Raw genomic sequence first — 21,269 nt, forward strand, 5'->3', positions numbered from 1 at the left:
ATAAAAATTAATTCAAAATGGGTCTAATCTTTTAAATAAATTGAAGCCACAGACTTGAGACTAAATTAGACTGCACTCTAAACTTTAACCAAATCCAAAATCAACTTTAACTAGATACTATATTACTTTAGTTTTAGACTCTAAAATTAAATAGTATTGTAAAAATGGTGTGTAAATTTTATTTAACCGCAAGCGTACGGTGTACGTGTAGATACGGGTCGAACACAAGAAAATTAGGATAAGAAACTTGCTAAACTCTACTGAAAATATTGCTTGAAGAGAAAAATGGTTGATTGATTTTTGTCTAACAAACTAAAAATGCAATATGAAATGGGTTTAAACTATATAATGAAGAGATCTAGGGTGTCGGGAATCCCCTAAATTCTTGTATGATCAAACTCTTGTTAGTGTCTATAAAATTTCGGATTATTTATGTGATTAAATATGATCTTGTTAATTTCAAACTCTCGCTCTGTTGATTAACTATTAGATTTAGACCCTATTAATTCGATTCTCACATGCTACCTTTATTGAATGAATTAATAAGAATTTAACTAAAATTTACCCTAAATACTAACGAATTACAAAGACAACTACTCTGTCAACTTAAAAAATTTAAGTGATGTTAATTAACATCATTAAATACGTATAGTCTCCGCCATTGCCTCTATAAGTATTGTAAAGTTGACTGAACACATAGGAAAAAAATTTTGTATAAATTTTCATAACATGCCATTGTTATCATTTCCAAATCCAAAACATGAATTTTACTAGTATTTCACAAACTTTTAATACCATTCCTTTAAATAGTAATAAATGAGATTGCCGCCCAACATGGTCATTTTTGAGCCAAATTGCCGACCAAACGGTCATTAACGCCTACCAGATATGAAACACCCCATTCTATCCAGATTGCACATTTTTAAGTGCTAGTGCCACAATAGGAGGAAGATAACGGGACGTACTATGCAGCAACATTGCAAAAATTTTATAGAAGGCACGTGAGAAGTTTCCCATGCTAAGCCAAGACATAAATTCTAGTTAAATTGTAGTATCGACCAAAATTTTGTCGCATGGAATGACGCTTTTACAAGACAATTTCGGAATATCAGAAAAGCAATACAACAATATTGAAGCGGACGAACAAGATGAACCCTATAATTCAAAAACTTTTAACCCTCCAGTGTTCTTTGGAAAGAAGAATCGAACTCCAAATGAAGAGTATCCAATCATCATGATACCCAAAGCAAGGATATCACTGAAAGCACATCTTCATAGAAAAATAATGAAAAAATCCTAATCATTACGGACCTAATTATACATATCTTCAAGGCACAGGATAGGTGCAGGAGAGCAAAACTTGCACAAAACGAACTCGGCCCTTCGAGGGATAACTTGAGATTATATCATCCAGATTTGTCTCAACTCCACCGTAACACGGCCCCTTTACCTCCGACTTCCAAACAAGTCATGCTTAAATAGGCATGTGTCTACTATACTGTAGATCTGTCTGCTGACCAGATGTTATCATGTGAGTTAAATCTTCAGGTCCTTGAATGTTTCCAATTTCCCATTTACTGAGCCAGTAATCTCTGGAGGATTTGTGGCTCCATTTTCAGAATTTTGACATGCGGAGTTCAGATACGCATTTGAGAGAACAGAGCTCTGACTTCCTTCAAAATATACAGAATGAGGAAAATATTCGGCGCATCGGGTCTTCCATCCTGCAAGATTCAGATCGCATGTTGTAGATGAAATAAAGCTAAATAAGGAAACAAAAATGACAAGAATTAAAATCAACTCTAACCCAACAGAACGTACACAAGTTCAATAATAAGGCAAGATGCAGAATGATGACTAAAAAAATGTTTTATCCACATTCAAGATATAAGTATTGCATAAAACACTGTAAAAGAACTACAAAATGTTGATACAGACATATGTGTGTGTCCGAAGCAACTAATATACAAAAATGAGAAGCAGGACTCAACTCTTTGAATTGTGAATGGCGCCCAGGTAATACTCGAGGCAACAAATTCGAGCTATGTTAATTTTTTAACAGACCAATTTTTGGCAGAGCCTTCCAAAGAGAATACTCGCACCAAGTCATCAAGGTTGGAACATATTAGGATTACAGTCCAGCTTAATTTAAAATTAATTGTAGCAACAGAGAAGTAAAACATCCTCTCCAATCAGATTTACCAAGCTTACAGTTAAGTTATGAGTTACCCTAGCCTATAAATTATTCATGAAGACTGCATCATGCTACCAACTATTAGAGAGGGGAATTTGTCAGTCAAACCAAATTAGCTAATGAACTTTTTACACTTACAACAAAACTAAGTTGGCTGCACTAAAAGAGTAGATATGAGGCACAATCTTCATAATAGGAAAACACACTAGAAAGGCTAGACAAACTTACTAGATGAAGCATCCTTATCTACTAAAATGCTTTCCAAGAGTTTGTGAACTGAAATACAGTCCTTCAGCTTCCACTGCCCAGCAGGTCCAGGAGCCCCATTGCTGTAGAAATAGTTTTATTTCAGAGAAAACATAAAAAGATCAATAAAATCGTAATAATTATAATCATAACATTCATGATAGCAAACATCGTTGAGACCATAATATAACAGAATATATTACATCAATAACCTGTTATTAGATGACTCTTCAATCAACTTAACAGCCTCAGACTTCTTATTTGGTTCCAAAAGATAAAGCATTTCTGCAACAGCCACTCTGTGCATCAAGGAATCTGCAGTAGTAAAAACAAAAACTTTCAACACATATTGACAACAGCATAAAGCAGATGAGACAAACTAAAAATTTGCAGAAAGTACCTTCATGTTTCTTCAGGAATGACATGTTTGTATCCATCAGAGATTTCTCATTCAATTGACTGTACAGAAAGGAATGAGATAATTTAAGAAAAAATTAGATTAATTTAAATACCTATGCATGACAGCATAGACATCCAAAAAAAACCTGATAGAAGGACGTTCTGCTTCTAAGACATTCCATACAAGCCGCTCAGCATCCGAGACAGGAGCAGGCATAGAGTTCACCTTGTTGAAAAATCGTATCTGTAATTAATAGAATAAGATTCAGCATTTACCTACTCCAATAAACCGAAGTACAAAGACACCAAATGGTGTAAAAGTTAAGGACCAGTCAAAGTATATAAGAATAACCCCAGAATTAACGCAAGCTTTAAAGAGAGCAATACCAAACAGCAATGTGAATCTGGGCTTTCAGCATCCAGCCTCAATAAATTCTTTACAGCCTTCAGGCAAAACAAATTCAATCAGAGAACAGAACATGTAATATTTAATCAAAATAACACCAGCCATTTGAGAGATTTATAAAATTAGAACGAAAAGCATTATAATGAATAATAGTACAACAAGGCCAATAAACATTGTCATATCAGAGGCTCAGAACTCTAAAGTCCATTAGGCAGAACCAGAGAAAGTACCTGAAACGCAAGTAACACCTTTTGCTTTCTCATATTTACTTCAAAAGAAAGTAAATGCGTTTCCAAGGAATCTGCTGAATTTTTCTGCAGAAGCTTCAAATACTTTGTAGCTTCCATCATTGGGTCCTCAACCTACAAGGATAACTCGGTTCCATGAAAATCTGTAGTTGCCTTAGAGAGCATACAACATAAATTTATTTTCAACAAAAAAAACCTGCAATAATTTAACTCCATGTGGATCAAGATCCACAGCTTTAACATTCTTTTTTCCAGATTTAGAGACATTGCTTGCTGTTGCTTCTTCATTCTTACTTTCCGCCTCCTGAAAGTTCGCGGGAGTTAGATAGGCAATCAAAGAAGTGGAAAGATCAAAACGGATTATTAACGCCAAGGTTGTTAGGCACGTGATTCTAACTTAAATCGGAAACAACTCTCAAAATTGGATCGTAGAATGATGTGCAAAAATAATATGTAATTGTTATGTACATTGTTTAGCCATTTTTATTGTAAAAGAACACTTAAATTTCATTTAATATTTTAAGAACTTCATCATTATTCAAAAAAAACACATAAATACTTATTTGTTGCCTTTATCTCTAATGTTTATGAATTGACAAACATAATAAGGTATACACTAATCATATAATCAATATTTTAATAAAACATAAACACCAAGTAGAAACAATAACGATGATCATCGGTAAATTAAACATCACCAAGCATTGTGATCAGGTTCATCAAAGCCATAATATATTGTAACGGTTTCAAAGTCCAAAAATGAAAGAACTGAATAACTGTCACAATAAATACTGCAAAAATTATCAATCATGAACACCAGTTCAATTATTGATAAGTTAATAACACCAAATGAAATCAAGTCTCATGTGATAATCTAGATAAAAAAAAACAGCTCTACGGTAGCAAAAAATTTCATTAGAAAGCTAAGAGTCCCAACTCCTACGTGTGCGTCACATTATGGTCAAGAGTCTCAATTGAATCATTAAAAAGCAAAAAAAAAAAATAGCAATTAGGGTTCAAGGATATAGTTGATTGGGTGAGCTAAGGCGCAACTTAGCATTTATGTGGAGTATTTTTAGAATCGTGTAGAATCGGTAGAAGCATACGATTCTAGTTGCGATTCAAAGATTCTATACGATTTCAACAATTCTACTTGTGATTCTAATTGATTCCGATTTTTGTAACGATTTAAATCGTTAGTGTGTATTCGAATCATAAAATCATACGATTCTACGATCTGAAGTGCGATTTTAACATTGATTAACTCTAAAAGACATACTTTCTTAGCTCTGGCTTCTGCCTTCCTCTGCTTTTGCCTCAATTTCTTTTTCTGAGAAGGAAGCAACTTTGACATCTCCTCATCTTCTTCAGTTGCTGACTTGGAAGGGGCATCAAACAGTTTAATATAACATCTGCAGCCAGAAACATAAAAGAAACACGGAGATTAAAAAACAAAGGAAAAAAACGCCTGGAAAAAACATAAACTTAAAAAATCTTCAACAGAAACTCCAAACAAGACATCTTAATTTTTCAATAACAAGATACAGAAACACAAGGGGAGGAATATTCATGGGAATCCCAAGTTTAATTGGAAAACAATAACGTCACTGAATAGTTAGACTATAACAATATTCCAAACCTTCAGCCCCACCAAACACATGACACAGCAAGAAAAGTTATTATGAATCTTCCTTTCAAAATAAAAATCCTGCTGGAACTAATAAGCCTACCACATAGACTAAGCTTAACCATCTCAACATAGCTCAGCAAAGATTTCCAAAGAAAATAATGTATCAAATTTACTTGGTTCAAAACATTTTCTAAACCAAAATACGAGCATATGTAACAAATAGTCTTGAGTAAATTTTTAAGCAACACATACATTCCAGTGCACATAGCCACATAGGTGTTGCCCCCCTCATTTTCACCCCACCCATGATCTCTCCAAGACTTCATAGCCTCTCTCAAAGAGCTGGTAAACTATCTTTAATGTTGTAGCCTTGTAGGATCAATCAAATAGGCAAACCACTTGATGTCTCCGCCGTCTGGGTTCATTTAGATAATGAAGATGTGATTCTAGGTTATGTTTCGGGAAGGATACAACGTAGTTCTATACGAATCTTACCGGGAAATATAGTTAAGATTGAAGTAAGCCGTGAGGTCATATAATTTATAGACTCCACAACAAAGATTCAAACGATTAAGTCGTTTTTTAACATTCTTTATTCATTTCTATAAAAATAGAATTCATGGTTCAAAATATCAAGAAACTTATTTTCTTCCAAAAAATAGATTTGTTAAATCTAAAGAATAAAACCACGAAAACCCTTCTGTAAGTTGTCACCTTTTCATTCATCTGCAGATATGGCATAATGTAACCTTATAAATAACCTTTCTCCTAACATGGTTTCTTCATTTCAAATATAACTTGACTCAAGTTTCATAGAACTTTTATAAAATTTTGTCCCACTAAAGCATTTGGCAAGCAATTAAGTTATCTTTCAGTGAAGGAGCACCTTTGTGCCCACCTTCACCTTCTGCCTCAAGTGACAGGTATGGAGACAAATCGCACCTCAGTAGGCCTCAATCTCTTCGAACATAAAGGTTCCCAAGACAAGATAAGCTAGGTCCCGATAAAAATCTTGTAGCTATTGCTCTATTTTAATTTAGTTATGACGGAAACTTGATATCAAATAATTTAGGCAGATAACAATTGCACAAAAGTAAAAATTTTTAGACTGACAGAAAGTAGAGGTTACTAAAAATTTAAGGTGACAGAAAGTGAAGAAAAGGAAGTCGATGTGAAGATTTAAACGTAGTAATAGCCATTTGAATGGTTGAAATACAAGACAGATCAAAGAAATTCACCATGACATCTACAAAAAAGTGGGAAGGGAGGATCACCTGATTGCCCCAGATGCAGCTTTGTGAAAATATGAGTGTGAATGTAAGCGGTCCTGAAACTTCAACATTTCCACGTATGTTCTCAAAGTCATTTTTCTAAAGCAATATGAATGGAAGTCAAATTGATCCTCAGTGATATCAGTATAATGCTTCTCCACGGCTAAGAACTTTTTTAGTGAACGTCCAAGATCCCCTTGTCTTAAGTAGCTCTCACCAGATGCAAGCTCATACCTAAATAACCACCAGAAGCACAATCAATAACATCCTTGCATTTAGCTTCCACTATAAATTACCAAAGGGTGACAAAAGACATACCACATGCACTGCATGTCATACAAATTATTGTGCTGATCACCATCTTTTGTGAACAAGACAGCCGTTTTTTCAGCTAGAGTGACCTGTAGAAACGCACATCAAGCGAAGACACAAAGAATGAAAGAAATGGACAGGAAAAATATGACACCTCAACATCCAAACAAGTTAATATTTCCAGGAAACCAGGGAAAAAAAGGAAGAAGCAAGCTACAAACCTGATCAGCTTGCAGCATACGCTTGACACATTCACTATTTATGTAGCGATCAGCAAGGTCCATGCATCGGGCTTCATCTGCCAAAGCAGCCGCAGCCTTTAAGTCACCGGCATGCTTCAAGATTCGGCTCTGAAATAACATATATATAAATTGGTGACAAAGCATTAGAGCACAAAGAGGTGGTCTCATGAATAATATACAACTATGCCAAAGCCTTAATCCCAATAGCTTGGGGTTCAAAAAGAAACAAACTCTAAAATATTTACATGGTAAAAATACGAGGCAGCATATTGTTGGGTTCCCAAAAAACGAGAAGTTGACTACTCAGTCTCCAGTAAGGATGTAATAGACTGAAGTACAACCTTTAACAACAAGCTCATAAAATTCGGCACTGTGTGAAGGAGACACAAACCTTAGCAGAGTACAGGTCAATTACTGTAGGAGTGTGATTTATAGCTTCATCAATTTTATCAAGCGCAATGCTGTATTGACTGCGTCGATCATAATGCTGCCAAAAAAATGGGTAAAAAAAATTCAGAAGCAAGCAAAATGGATCACTCTAGTAAATACAAAAAAATTATCATCTGAAAAGCAGACCTGTGCCACCAAAAACAATGTCCACAGATAAGTAGAAGGAGGTTCTTTTTCTGTTCTGTAAAAAGTGAATAAAGTACAAATGTTGAGCAGCCAATAAAAGCGGAAAATAATTGAAGGAAGAGAACAATTAAGTTCTTTTAAAACAAGTTGGGAAATCAATAATTGCTTCTTTACTGACGCAAATGATAACACGTGATTCTTTAACAAGTGTTGTGCGTAAACAATTACATGATACTATCTTTCTAAGAGTCAAAACATATGTATACAAAAAACTCTATTTTCCTCAAAAAAGCATTCTTTTCCTCAGTTTTGTTAGTTGTAAATTAGTATTAAATAGGTCAGATAATCTTTGTTCAGCCTTAGTTGTTTTGGTTCATGTACCTAACCCCATTTTGCTGGCAGGCTTTGACATTATTATCATTGTTGTTTCCCCAATTTTTATTTCAAGTAAACTGTACAGTGTACCGCATTCAAGATATTAATTAAAGCTGAAAAGTAATCATGCTTCTTTAACAACTTCGGAAACAACCCAATACAATATTGCTTTTTTATACCTCGAATGAACTTCCACAACACATACATTGTGTTGCTCATATTTTTTATTTTACCTAGTAGCCATGTCACATCCTCAACACTAGAAAAAAGGTATAGCCCGATGACTTCAACATGTAACTGTATGAGCTCAATTTACAAAGTACCCATGTCAAATCCTCAACGGCTCATATGACATGAGAAGGGGTAGAGAATACAAAAAAGACTAATTCAAAAGGCTTCCATTTAAAAAAGTATAGATTATTTTCGATTTTCGACCAAATGCACAACAGTTTATAATGGGGTTCAAAATGTATAATGTTTTATAAACAATTTTTGCCATTTAATCGACTGAAAGTCCTAAAACCGTTGGGGCTAGGACTCTGGGGTCCTCATAAGTCATAAACCATAAACACGGTTGGCATAAGTATATCTTGGTACACCCAAGCACATCATTCACTTCATCAATTGTAATTTGCCAAATAAAAATGCAACTTCCATTGAGTAGAATGGTCTAGGCATTTTCTAATTTTCAGATCCAATGGACCAAAATTAAAGACAATAGAAATTCAAAGAAGTTTTCTTGTTAGAGGATATGGACCTTTTCATGCAATGGGTCATGAGGGGAGGAAAAATTTTCAAATCCTAAAGGGATGTTGTTTGGTGCCAACATATCCATCAGTTACAGCTGGTGTGGCATAGCTATTCGCCTATTTTTCTCATGAATTTCCAATAGGAACTCTATAACAGGACTAAGAGAACTAAGCTTCAAGAAAGTTGATAGAGATAAATGTAAGATCAGACACATTTTAAACATTTTTCGCATTGATTTTAATTTATTTTTAAAGAAGGTCAACATAAGTGTGAGAATTAAATAAGACTAGTAGGAAAAAGAGAGAGAGGTGCCAGCAAACAGAATGCAACTGACAGTCTGACAGTGAGCTTCCACATATACTCCATGAGATACTGCCTAATAAGTAAACCCACAATAGAAGCACACGACGAAATCCCACAACAATAGAAGCAGACAACCAAAGTCCACAAATACATAATGAGCAAAAATAACACTAAGCAAAACTGGTAAGTGCAATGCATGATACATCAAAAACCATGGGTATGGCACACTAGTCACCACCCCAAGTAACCTTCCATTTTGAAAATTACACATGTGAGAACTATCTAATAATAAGATGAATGCAAGTGAGCATACCTCCCAGGATAACCTCCTGTTTTCCTAAGTGATTCTTCCAAATCCAATATCAACTTTTCAATAATGTCTGCCTGTTAAAGACGAGGAAAAACACGATAAGGACAGCAGCCAAACACACCCAGAGACCCTGCTCTTTTAATGGAAGAAAAAAGAGAACCTGGAAAAAACTAATTAATGGGGCAGAAGTGAAAAAACATCAACAATCAACAATGCCGAAGCATTAACCTCACAATACGGGGCCAGCTATAAATTACAACGATACCAAAGCCTTTATCCATCTTAACATACACATCTTAACTACCCCCACCTTCCTACAATGATCTCTCCAGAATGCCCAACATTGTGACCCACAGTAAAATACTCAATAGAATTTTTCTATTGTCAATCAATAGAATTTTCTATTGTCAATCAATAGAATTTTCTTTTTAACCTCAGTAAAATACTCAAGTTGCATAGTATTCTAGTGGCACATAAAGTACTATAAAACTAATAAAAAGATTAACAATGCAAGCCAAAAGTAGATTATTATTATTTCACTAGATTTACAAGTAAGCAAACTAACCTTTCCAGGTTGAGCATATAGTGGAGACAGATCTGAGAATAGAGAGGGAACTCCCTGTAAATACAAGATAGCAAGCACGGATTAATTTGACAAAAATAAAAACATAATAGATGTACTTATCAGTTTTTTTGTACCTTGGTTAACAAAGGTCGAATATAGTTGACAGCAGCTTCTTCAAATTTTTCCCCTTGTAGAAAATCAAGTGGAATTCGCTAGTAGATGGAAAAATAAAGCAGTCATAACAGGAAAAAGGAGGTTACAAAGACCTAAAACGAGATAAAATTAAATTGGGCAAAAGAAAGAAATAAAGTAAGATCAAGCTCAAGGAGGGAAAAAGGCCTAACAAATAGGGAGCCGTCGAATAAATCATTCCATTGAATGGGTCAACAAAAACTTTATGTAACTGAGGACCTTACTATTATAGGAATCTATAAATATATTGGGTCTTAAACATCTGGAGAAAAAATATTAATGATCATATACTAACCTTAGCAGCAGATGACCATTTATATTCTTGCTGTAATGATTGGTATAAGGTATTGAGTTGATCTATCTCATCAGAAGAATATTGCCCTTTCTCTGAATACAAACCAAGACATCTTTGCAAACCTTCATAGTATCTATTATTTAGAAAGCATAATAGATTAAACATAAGGTATAAACTATAATCATACTTCACCAGCAAGCAAGAGGTGTATGCACCTATAATTGTCGGGATTCATGGAAAGAAGCATTCTGTATAGTTTTGCACCTTCTTCTAGTCGATTAAGTTTCACAAATAGAGAAACCTCCAGCTCTTTATAAGCTAATTTATCGACCTATTTATTCAAACCAATAAAAACAAATCGAGATTGTTAAATACAAGAATAGAGACTATAATAGGTTGTCGGTCATAAAAGTTATCTATCTCACAATTTTGGCTTCCTTCCGCTGTAGTTCCTCGAGAGCCCTCTCCAGAGATCCACATTCTTCCAACAGAGATACCTAGAAATGAACACCGATTTGATCAATACCATGGCTTGACAAAGTCCAAAGAACCAAAAGACAGATACGAGAAGGGCGACCCTAAAAATATGCATAGGGCATATTCTGCGACCCAGTTAAAAGTACTCCCTCCGTTTCAATGTTTCATTTAATGTTCTCACAAGAAACATTCTATTTAAGGAGAGAGAAACTTTTACATGATTTTCGAATATCTACAAGTTTAAGTATATTCATGTGAGATTCATCTCAACGCATAGAATTTTATTATATACTATTTATAATTTTTTTATGAGATGCATTGTCAAATATTGAACCTCGTACACATGCCTTGAAAATTATGCAAAAAGCAAATGGGAACATCAAATAGGAATGGAGGGAGTAGCATTTAGAGGTTTGCAAAAGCCAAAACACTATTTAACAAAAACAAAACTCGATCTTTGGCAGGATTGGTGCAGGTAATTGCTTCCAAATTTAAGAACCAGTAGCATTTCAAAATACGTATTCAAGATAAAACTCACATAAAAGTTATTTCTATCGAACACTTTATACTTTACAAAGGTACTTGGACAGCTTAAAGGTAATAGCTACCCACACAAGTACTTAAAGACCTAGCCTTGTAGACTAGTCCTTTGGGTGAGTTCTTTTATTTGTTCAATAACGCACAAACCCACTTCTTCAACTAAACTCCAATAAGTCTCATTTAAAGCTTTATTTGCCAAGGGGCCCAAAAGAGCTACATTTAATGTCTGCCCAGTGTCACATGATTCGCGTTCGCTTTGGTTCGTAGTACATATTCGGGTTTGCGTTGTCATATTTGATGTTTGCTAGGTTGAGTTGTTGATTCATGTATGTAGTTTATTTGGTTCTCTAGATTTTGTTCTCCAGTAGTGGATGATTTTATATACCAAAAATAATTTTTTGATGGGAATAAAGACCCAAAATAAAAATTATTTATTGTATTTAAATGAGCACCTAAATTCATATAAATATGAACTATGATCTAAAAAATTGTTAAGTAAATGGCTACAAAGTGTTTAAGTCCCAAAACTCCAAGCCAATTTAAGTCTTAACTTTTAGTGGCTACTGCCTACCATAATAATTGAAAAAGTCTAAAAAGTGTTTCAACTCCCATGGCTGAAGGAGATAAGGCTTCTACAACTTATTACTACTCCGATTTTACTCCTAATAAGTTAGGAAAAAGAAAAAGTGAAATAGGACATAAGCCCTTCATCTTTATCACTACGCCACATTTCTTCTTTATTTCAACAAAATAGCTTTCATTGTCTTGGAGTAATGGAAGAGCTTCAATGCCATGCAGAGCTTCAAGGAAATCCCTCATGCTTTTAGATTGATGATTTATCTGATTCAAATCGTGAACGAACCCCAATTCCAACCGATCAAACACAATTGTGACTCTTGGGTGAAGAGGGTGAACCATGTGACACTAAATCTGCCCATTGACTGAGGTCTAGAATGACACTTTCTAAGATGGTCAACAAATTCATGACAATTTATTATGCACTAGTAAGAAAACTGATATGATGACATCAAACCTTGGTGGACCAATACTTACCTAGGAATTATGACAATGAAATTCAAAGCCAAAATTTTCTTTGTGATCCTAATACCGTTAAAATTAATATAAAAGCCACCGACCTTGACCACGTCTTTTAATTTTTTTAAAAAAAAATCAATTGAAATCAAGACCCAGCACATTATCATTATCCAACGCAAAGATTGCTTCAAACCCTATTACTCAAACAATATCTCCAACATCCCCATATAAATGGGCCACAAACTATAAGTCTCTGAAACCAATCCTCAAAGGATTCTGTCTCACGGAAAAGAGAAATTTCTCTACCAACAGCATCACCAATCACCATCTTGGAAAACCTCCTAATCATCACTTCCATTACACAAAAAGACTCCTCTTCTACCTATTAACAATAAAAGATCTTGCAAAAAATATTCCCTTGATAGGCACTTAAATTCCATATAGTAAATTGACTTTGGTTATCCCATAACACAAGTTATTTGAAGCTTTAAACTTGTATTAAGCTGCCAAACTTTTCTGAAAATTCATCTTAACCGTTGAAAAGAAATGATCATGTGCAACAAAGTCCTTATAAAGGATTCCTCTCTTTGCCTCACATCCATGTTGCAAAAACAAGGTTGCATTGTGTCTTATTGGTGAGTTACAACGGTATTCAAATCTACGGTGTCCTTTCAAAAAATTCCTCTCTTTGTCTCACATCCATAGTGAAAAAACAAGGTTGCATAGTGTTTTATTGGCCAGTTACAAAGATTTTCAAATCATTTGTACTAATAATAAAAGCTTAGTTAAGGTGTAAAAATAGCTCATTAAATCATAATAAACTATTATAAAATGGCTCGTTAAATCATTTGTATTTTGCATATATTTGAAGTTGCACATGATGTTACCAACCAAAGTTCTATCGAAAATATCTTTGTTAGCGTTATCAGTAATACGGGTAAGATTGTGTATATCTGACCTCCAAACCTCACCCAAGGTGGGAGCCACTTAATGGCATAATGGCATTGGGGTAATGAAATATTGTAAGGTGTAAAAAACTGTTTTTAGCCATACTAAGGGATATCACATAATCTCGGCTGAAATTTGACTATGTCTATTGTATCATCCCCTTTACCACATCACCATGACGTCATGACCATAACCGCAATCGTGACTGAATGTGCAATTTTTTACTATGCTCACATCCTTGAATCTCGTACCTTCAATTTCTCGTTAAAAAACTTGTACATCCTTATAATTCAAGAAAAAAAAACAATAAAGATAATAAGGAACTCAGAAAGATAAAAAAGTCCATTATTAGCAAACTATAATACTTGAACTCACAAAAAGGAGACGAACTTGGATACAACAAATTAATCACTAAAAAGGTGGTTTCTCTTAGTTTTTCTATCTTATGAAATGACCACAATGGAACACCAAGAAAAAAGACTGGCGTAAACATCAATAGGTCATACACCCTTATTCAAGAAACTGACATTCAATCTAAACTCTCCTCCACGAAAACATAAAGGGTGCATTGTAACTAAAAGATGTCATCAAGAAAAATGTACAAAAATGACATCATCATTTGACAGCTCCACTAAGGTTTTACCTACAAAACAATGCCAAGCTTACATCCCAACGATAAGCTACATGAAACAAAAAAAATTACATGGAAAATTGTGACCAACAAAAATTATATTTTATTTGGCATCATCCAATACCAATCTGAAACTAAATAATTAATTTTTCTGATCATCTTCATTTATTCTCCTCCTCCATTCATTTCCATTTATTGTCCTCCTACAAATCTCAAGTTCTTAGCCCCAAATGAATTTTAGAAAAAATACAAGGTGGCATGGATAACAAAAATGTTCAGATACTTTAATCAAAAAAGGACCATCCACATATTAGTATCCACCTATCCACCCACCACTTCAACCCCCGCCCCTCCCCAAAAAGAATTGAAGGTGCATCTTCAACTTTGAGAAGCCAAACATGTTTTTTTGCATGCACTAGTCAAGTTCCACAAAACCATTTATTCAAAGTAGCAAGAATTCTACTTTAGCACAAAACATATAGCAACAACAATATATAAAATACCTTGTACAGAAGCATTTCACTGTGTTCACATCGCTCGTTATCTGGTGGATAATCTTCCTCCAATGTTCCTTCATATGCCTCAAGAATTTCAACTCCTTTTGATGCACTAAAATAAAAGAAATGGAAGTATAAAATTTGAATAAATGCAAATACTAAAGTTTTCATACTTCCAATGAATCGAAAAGCATATAACATTCAAGACATATAAGAGAGTATAATACAATTAAATTTTAGATCTTGCAAATTGCAAATTCATTAAGCAGTCCGCTAAGATAGATGAGATATAAATTGCACAAACAATAATAATGTAATTTCTCAAATTCAAGAAACTTTCTTGCAAATTAGGAATAAAGTAAAATAAATAAATTAAAATTGATGATGTAGATATCTGACTTCCTTAACATATAAAAAGATATGTTCACAAAAAATGTGTAAATATCCTTCAGACCACAAAACCTTTTAAGTCATCATAATTTTTTTTCCTAATAAAAATTTTCATTAGAAATTTACAAGCCTCATCCATAAAGTAACAAATCTTTTTGAAATGTTTATATGTAATCAGATATAATACCTATTTGGTCAAAAGATGAAAACAAACTTAGAACATAGTAGCTTAAAGAATACATAGGTATAGACTATAGAAGTGCACAACAGCAGATTGCTGTTCCAATAACACATAAACATACAAGGAATACGAAAGGTGGAATGAATGAAGTAGGTGTAAGTTCAGTTTTTTGTTCAGTTTCAAGACAAACACAAATCAAACTAAATTTGATTTTCAGATTTCGTATCCTACTAAAGTTTTCTAAAACCTATTTTATTTTAACAAAATTAAAAGGCCAAACCCTGTAAAAATTCACTCTGAAAGCTAAATAAATTCAGCTGAAGTAAACGCTTTATTACTAATTGTGAGATCTAATCATACAATTTTATAGATTAGGAACAACATCAAACGCAAGTATTAATTTGATGGAAACTTGCAGCAATTCTCATTGAAATGTTGCCATAGAATTCTTGAAAGATTGGTCTTGCATGAAGAAGAAACCAAGCATGCCTCTCGGTCTTGCGTGAAGAATACAGCAGGTGAAGAATAAAAGAAAGAGAACATAGAAAAAAGTAGGCTTGCGTTTAAGCCCGCTTTCATATTTTGGGGTTTTGGGTTATTTAAAATGAACCCAAACCGAAAACCAAAATAAATTACACCCCTAAGATGAAGTGTCAAAAACCCTGAACCAGAAATCATCAAATCGACAATAGCAAACAGAAAAATCCCCTAATGTGGAGCCCACCAATCAAAAGTGATCCCAAGACCAAGCTCCCATGAAGTAAATTATACTCTCTCCGTTCCTTAAAGAAGTTGCCACAAAGAATATTGAGGGGGATTAAGAAAAACAGTATCTTTTAGATGGTGGATATAGTATTAATTGAATATTAAATTTGATGGAGGAAAAGTGGATACCGTAAACATTAAAAAAATTAAAAGAAAGTCAATGGAAAAAAAATGTGGACCACAACTATTAAAAAAATGTTTTTATTAAATTACTAGAAAAAATGTGGAGACCATAAGCAATATAAAATTGTTAAAAAGAAGTTAGTAAAAGATATATGCAGACCATAAACATTATTAGAATATTAAAATGAGGATGGAAAAGGTTAACTTTGTCTAAAATTTGTGATTTAAATAGAATTATTTTTAAGGTAATAACAAATGGAAAAAAATTCAAAGAACAGAGGGAATATGACAGAAATATAACCTAATATCCAAAAATCTTATATCTTATTAGTAATTTGTCCTTAATACAGACTCAGAGCGCAATCAGGGATCATATACACAGCTTCAGTTTATGTTTATGTCGTAAGCAGCTTCTAAACTTATCCGCCCAATTCTTGCAAAAGGATTTGCCAACAAATTTATCTTTTCAAACAATATGATAAACAGAAAAAAAAAAAAAAAAAAAAAAAAGTAAAAACGAGATTTGCTTCAGTTGAGCATAACACTCATTTACACAGTAAATCACGACTATATAGTATAAAGGGGCGGACTCAAAAACAACAATGCTACAAGACATTCAAAAGGTCTGTGTCTCCTTTCTTTCTAGATTAAAGAAAAGAAAACAATGGTATATATATGAGAGCCATCACGCAAGATTGCTAGAAAAGAAATCAGCAAACTATGCAAAGCTAATCCCAACTCATTCTTCTAGCATGACACAACCTTCCCCCGCAATAGGTGAGCAATGACAGACGCCGTGATTTAACACAATAGAGAACAAAATCAAACACAAAAGTTATGAAATTGAAAACTGAACCAGATGCTTTAAAAAAAATACCAAGCAAGATACACTTTTGATCCCGGAAATTAAGGCTTCCTATCTGATTATACAAATTATTCATGACTAAAGATAAGACAAATATAACATACTTATTCTATAGCTCCTGTACTGTGTCATTACGTAATTTGCACCGTGACAATGTGATGTGTCATTAACTCATTTGCACAAGTACAAATCAACTTCTTCCCTACAATTACCCAAAATCTGAAGCTTTATTAAGCCTAGTTTCCCAATCCTAGAGCCCAATATGGAAAAAGTAAAAACCCTTATAATTCAATTTATCTCGATCATAACATATAGGAGTATGAGAAATCTATGAGTAGATAAGACAATGCAAATGATACAAGGAAATAATTCTAGGTCTAGTCTACAAATTTTTACCAAATTACAACTCTCTTTAACATAGTGACTTAAAGCAAACTAAACATCAGCAAATATATACCAAAACTTTCACCAGATGCCACCCCAAAGATTTTCAAACAGCAGAGTACAGGTAAAACATGTTAAATTTAAAGCTATCAACAACACAATGACGAGAAAAATAAGAAAATACAACAATTTGAAATTTCTCTTCATAATCCCCTTAACTTGCAAAGAGAAAAGAACAGTAGCAACATTCTCTACGCGTAGATGTAGAAGAATGATATGGTTTGAAAAGTCACGTTGTCCCTCAATTACAATCAATATCATAACTAAACAATATGGCACAAGTAATTCACATATATTAACCTCAAGAAAAATTAACTTCAAAGGAGAAAGCATGTATACTTTGAATCTAGATGGTGTGCGACAGCAAAACCGATCCAATTCATGCGATGATTTGGCTTCAAGCTCAAAAGTCGTTGCCTTGTTTCCACAAAGCCTGTCAAGTCGCGCATTTGAGCCTGCAGGGTAAAAACAAGACATGGAATGACTTAATTTTCTGACTAGATGGGGGTAGGAAAAAATATATTACATTGCCAATGAAAAAGGCGAAGTTGCAATAATTTTAAAATCTGCATAAGAATCATGAGTCCAGAAAAATAGCAGATCACCTGCAAGAGAGATAGATCACGCAAGATTTCAATGTTGTCCGGATCAATCCTCAAGGCATTTCTGTAGCATTTAATAGCCTCCCTGTAGTCCCTGTCTGAGCGATATAGGAGACCATAAACATGCCAGCAAACATGACTTTTGAGATCATTCTGCACCATAAAAGCATTTAAAATATATACTACCATATCAAAAAAATGAACACAAAGCATGTCAATTACAAATAACCAAATGCACACATACAAACCTTTAATCCCAGCCTAACAAGGTCATATGCTTCTGCTTTACGGTCCATGCAATTCAGAGTCAACCCTTTCATTGACAGAGTCTCTGCAAACCATGAAGAGGAAGACAATAAGATAAATATTTCTTATTAGAAAGTCAAAAGCAGTACTAAATGCTTAATAGAAATTTCAAAACGGCCTCCATAAAATCCATAAGATTATAAATAAAGCATCGAACAGAACTATTAGACGGGATATCTCATCCTACACAAGACACAGGACTGAGCTTCAATTTCTTCACATTAGAAATTACAAATGTATGCAAAGCCACTAGGTGCACAAAGCTTAGTGTAAACCACAAATCATAGACCACACCATAACATGATGGTTTCCTCCTGGTGCCAGGATTTCAGTTTGTCTTTGCAAGTTGGCCTAGTGTACCAAATGATATTATTTAGAGGTTTGGTTGAGAAATGAAAAAATAACAATAAAAGTTAAAACCGTATTTTTTCAAATATTTATTGACTATAATTTATAATTAATATAAATAATTATACAAAAAAATTAAAAATTGAATCATTAATTTAACGTGATGGTTTTGTTGAATTAGGAATTAATTTTCAGTTCAAAGATAATTGTTTTGAAACCTAAAAATCGCAAACCAAAAAGACCAAATCGTTTAAAATGTTTAGGTTTGATCAGATTTGAGGGTAAAAAGGTTTTGGCCCCGCTTCTTTCCCATATCGTATTTACATATTGGCCTGGTTAGGATGTCAAGCCAAATAGTAAGCACCCTAATAGCCACATAGCCAATGCTTAGTAGAATAAAATTCTAGTTGGTGAGACGGCGGCAATTCCATAGCATTGTTAAAGCCTTGATGCAACATATAGGGCCGAATATATGGACCAAAACATACAACATGAGCGATTGTCGATTACAAAAATTATATATATTCCAATGACCATCCACATATATTCTACTATATCATCCAATCATACTCATTGTTATATACTTGTTCATGCCATTCATCATTCCTATTATCAGGGTCATCTTTGCATATATAAATTTCCCTTCTAAACTCCTCAAAATTTTAACATTTCGCTTTTCTAGCTTGTGCGCAATATCAAACCAACATAACGATTTTCTCTCAATCTAATTTCAATATATTCGACTCTAAGGCCTTTTCTTATATTTGCATTTAAATTTTATCCTTTGATTCTATCCTTTAGTATATGTCCACTTACCCATCTTTTACATAGACATCTAAGCTATTTCTATCAATGTACAATGATCTCTTCTAAAAGAACAACATTATGACCCATATAAAAACAGTGTTGATGTAACGGCAATGCGGTATATTATTTCCTTTTAACTTTAGTAGCACACCTCAATAGCATGACATTCGTATAAAAGTCAAAGTGAACTGAAAATAAATCCAAGCATATGTGAAGTTTTCTCAATTGTCTGAAAGAATGTAAATAACACTAAAATTTTAAAAGATCATTGATAGATTTAATTGACCTCTCATATTGTACAACAATGAATTCATTTCACAATAAAATCAAATAAGTGCGCACAGTAAGACGAGATAGCTAAATCCAAATATGATAAATGTGCAAGTAAAACCATATAACCACATTTAAGATGACACAACTAAGACATACCGCCATGTTCGGGAAACTTTTTCAGTATGGCATCTGCTGCCTTCAAACCCTTCTTGTATTGCTTAGTTTCGTATGATTTCTAAACATAAATAGGAAATAATATTAACATACAATTGCATGCAATCATAGCACAATGTTTAGCACATCCCAAATTTCCATCCAAAAAAGAAATTGAACTAAATCCCAATAATCATGACAAAATGATACTAAGGAAAGAAAATTTGTAAAGGAAGTGAGAAGGATCATTAACAAAAATTGTATCACAAGATAAGAAAGATAGGAACCAATAAAGATTAACCCAACAGAAAATTGCGGACATCATTAAGGAGGGGCTATATAAGGAATTTAAAAACTATCACTAAAATCGCACTGAAATTCTAATTTTGATAGTCAGAGGTAAAAGTTCATAAAAGTCAAGAATAAACTAGCAGCATAAGGATGGTTTCCAAGTGGTCATGCTGCTATTGCCAGAACCATCCCTCTTGTCCTCTTATCAGACATTGTGACAAAACAAGTAAACAACACTCAGAGAGGCCCTCTTTTTCCAATATTAAATACCAACAGCCAACAGTACCTATAGCATCAGAAACTCTAAGTTCAAAACAGTGATGAATAGTTTAGATTCTCTAAACCCCGGATAAACCCTGCATAGCCTTTTATGGTCCGAAAAGGGGCAAATACCTCACCAAATATATCATAATCTTCATCACTACAGAAAAACTCCAGAGTTTCATGAACTAATCGGGTTCTTGGGTAAAATTGTGAAAGAAAACCAGCATTTCCATTACTAACATTGACAAGTAGCGATAACAAGCTAAACGTAATGTCTTTTTAAAATGTCAAAATAAGATACTAAATCAACGGTCAGTATGGAACAAAATCAGACAACATCCAATAAATAATGTGAACAAAACAACTGAAAAATGGTATTAAATCGAGAAATAGATAATAAGTTCAAAACAAATAATTCTAAACAATTAAAGAAAATCAATCTAGGGTTCAGCGGGGGAACAAATTCAATAACGCAAAAACATCAACAATTAAAGAATTAAAAATCGATCAATGGCGAGTAAAATTGAATAAGTAAAAGAGAGGAGAGAGAGAGCCATACGACGATGAGCTTGAAGAGATTGGCTTCCTTGGGAGGAAGTGAGGCCCCCATTGTTATGCGGTGAGATTTTCGAAGAAGAGTTTGAAGAGTCTGCGAGAGAGGAGAGAGAGAGAGAGAGGTGGCGTTTATCTGCTGCAACCCTTTACCCTTTACCCTACTAAGGCTACAACTTACAAGAGGAGAAAGGGAGAGAACTAATGAGTTTATTATATCGGGTGTATCGGTTTATTTCGGTTAAAACCTACTCCTCTCCGTTCCCTTCCAAAATTTGTAATATAAATAGAGATTTTTTATGAGAATAATAAATGAAACATCTCAAAATGGTAAATGGAAATTTCTTTAAAGAATTGAGAAAATATTCAAATATATATAGAGAAATTGTCAAATATCAACAATAAATCATTATTTATTTAATCTGCTTAAAATAAATTTATTTATTATTTATTCAATCGGTCT

General features: G+C 33.7%; 1 protein-coding gene across 3 annotated transcripts; it reads right to left on the reverse strand.

The window, feature by feature from the left end:
• Positions 1 to 638: 638 nt before the first annotated feature.
• Positions 639 to 21,042, reverse strand: LOC130810589 (N-terminal acetyltransferase A complex auxiliary subunit NAA15). Of its 3 annotated transcripts, none has more exons than XM_057676706.1 (26): positions 20,814 to 21,042; positions 19,703 to 19,781; positions 18,061 to 18,143; positions 17,816 to 17,965; positions 17,550 to 17,665; positions 14,449 to 14,554; positions 10,740 to 10,811; positions 10,530 to 10,645; positions 10,315 to 10,447; positions 9,962 to 10,039; positions 9,828 to 9,881; positions 9,266 to 9,336; positions 7,525 to 7,579; positions 7,340 to 7,435; positions 6,928 to 7,056; positions 6,713 to 6,795; positions 6,398 to 6,628; positions 4,773 to 4,905; positions 3,690 to 3,797; positions 3,476 to 3,607; positions 3,227 to 3,283; positions 2,986 to 3,083; positions 2,841 to 2,899; positions 2,644 to 2,755; positions 2,423 to 2,523; positions 642 to 1,724 (listed from the first exon to the last, which is right to left on the reverse strand). In XM_057676706.1, exons 1-26 carry the CDS (start codon positions 20,862 to 20,864, stop codon positions 1,537 to 1,539), a joined length of 2,691 nt encoding a protein of 896 aa, XP_057532689.1. In that variant the 5' UTR covers positions 20,865 to 21,042; the 3' UTR covers positions 642 to 1,536. The 3 variants fall into 3 exon arrangements, with proteins under 3 accessions (XP_057532702.1, XP_057532689.1, XP_057532694.1); XM_057676711.1 differs by having other exon boundaries at positions 645 to 1,724; positions 2,653 to 2,755; XM_057676719.1 differs by lacking the exon at positions 19,703 to 19,781 and having other exon boundaries at positions 639 to 1,724; positions 20,814 to 21,019.
• Between the last annotated feature and the right edge of the window lie 227 nt (positions 21,043 to 21,269).

This window comes from Amaranthus tricolor, chromosome 1, assembly GCF_026212465.1.
Source record: "Amaranthus tricolor cultivar Red isolate AtriRed21 chromosome 1, ASM2621246v1, whole genome shotgun sequence".
NCBI lineage: Eukaryota > Viridiplantae > Streptophyta > Magnoliopsida > Caryophyllales > Amaranthaceae > Amaranthus > Amaranthus tricolor.

What these genes read in the sequence shown, in the direction of transcription:
- LOC130810589 (XM_057676706.1), bottom strand. Translation starts at nt 20,864, where the DNA reads ATGGGGGCCTCACTTCCTCCCAAGGAAGCCAATCTCTTCAAGCTCATC. An exon ending in GCACACCATCTAGATTCAAA is followed by an intron (nt 14,555 to 17,549) that starts GTATACATGCTT and finishes CTTTTATTTTAG; the next exon opens with TGCATCAAAAGGAGTTGAAA. An exon ending in GCTGCATCTGGGGCAATCAG is followed by an intron (nt 4,906 to 6,397) that starts GTGATCCTCCCT and finishes TTCTGGCTGCAG; the next exon opens with ATGTTATATTAAACTGTTTG.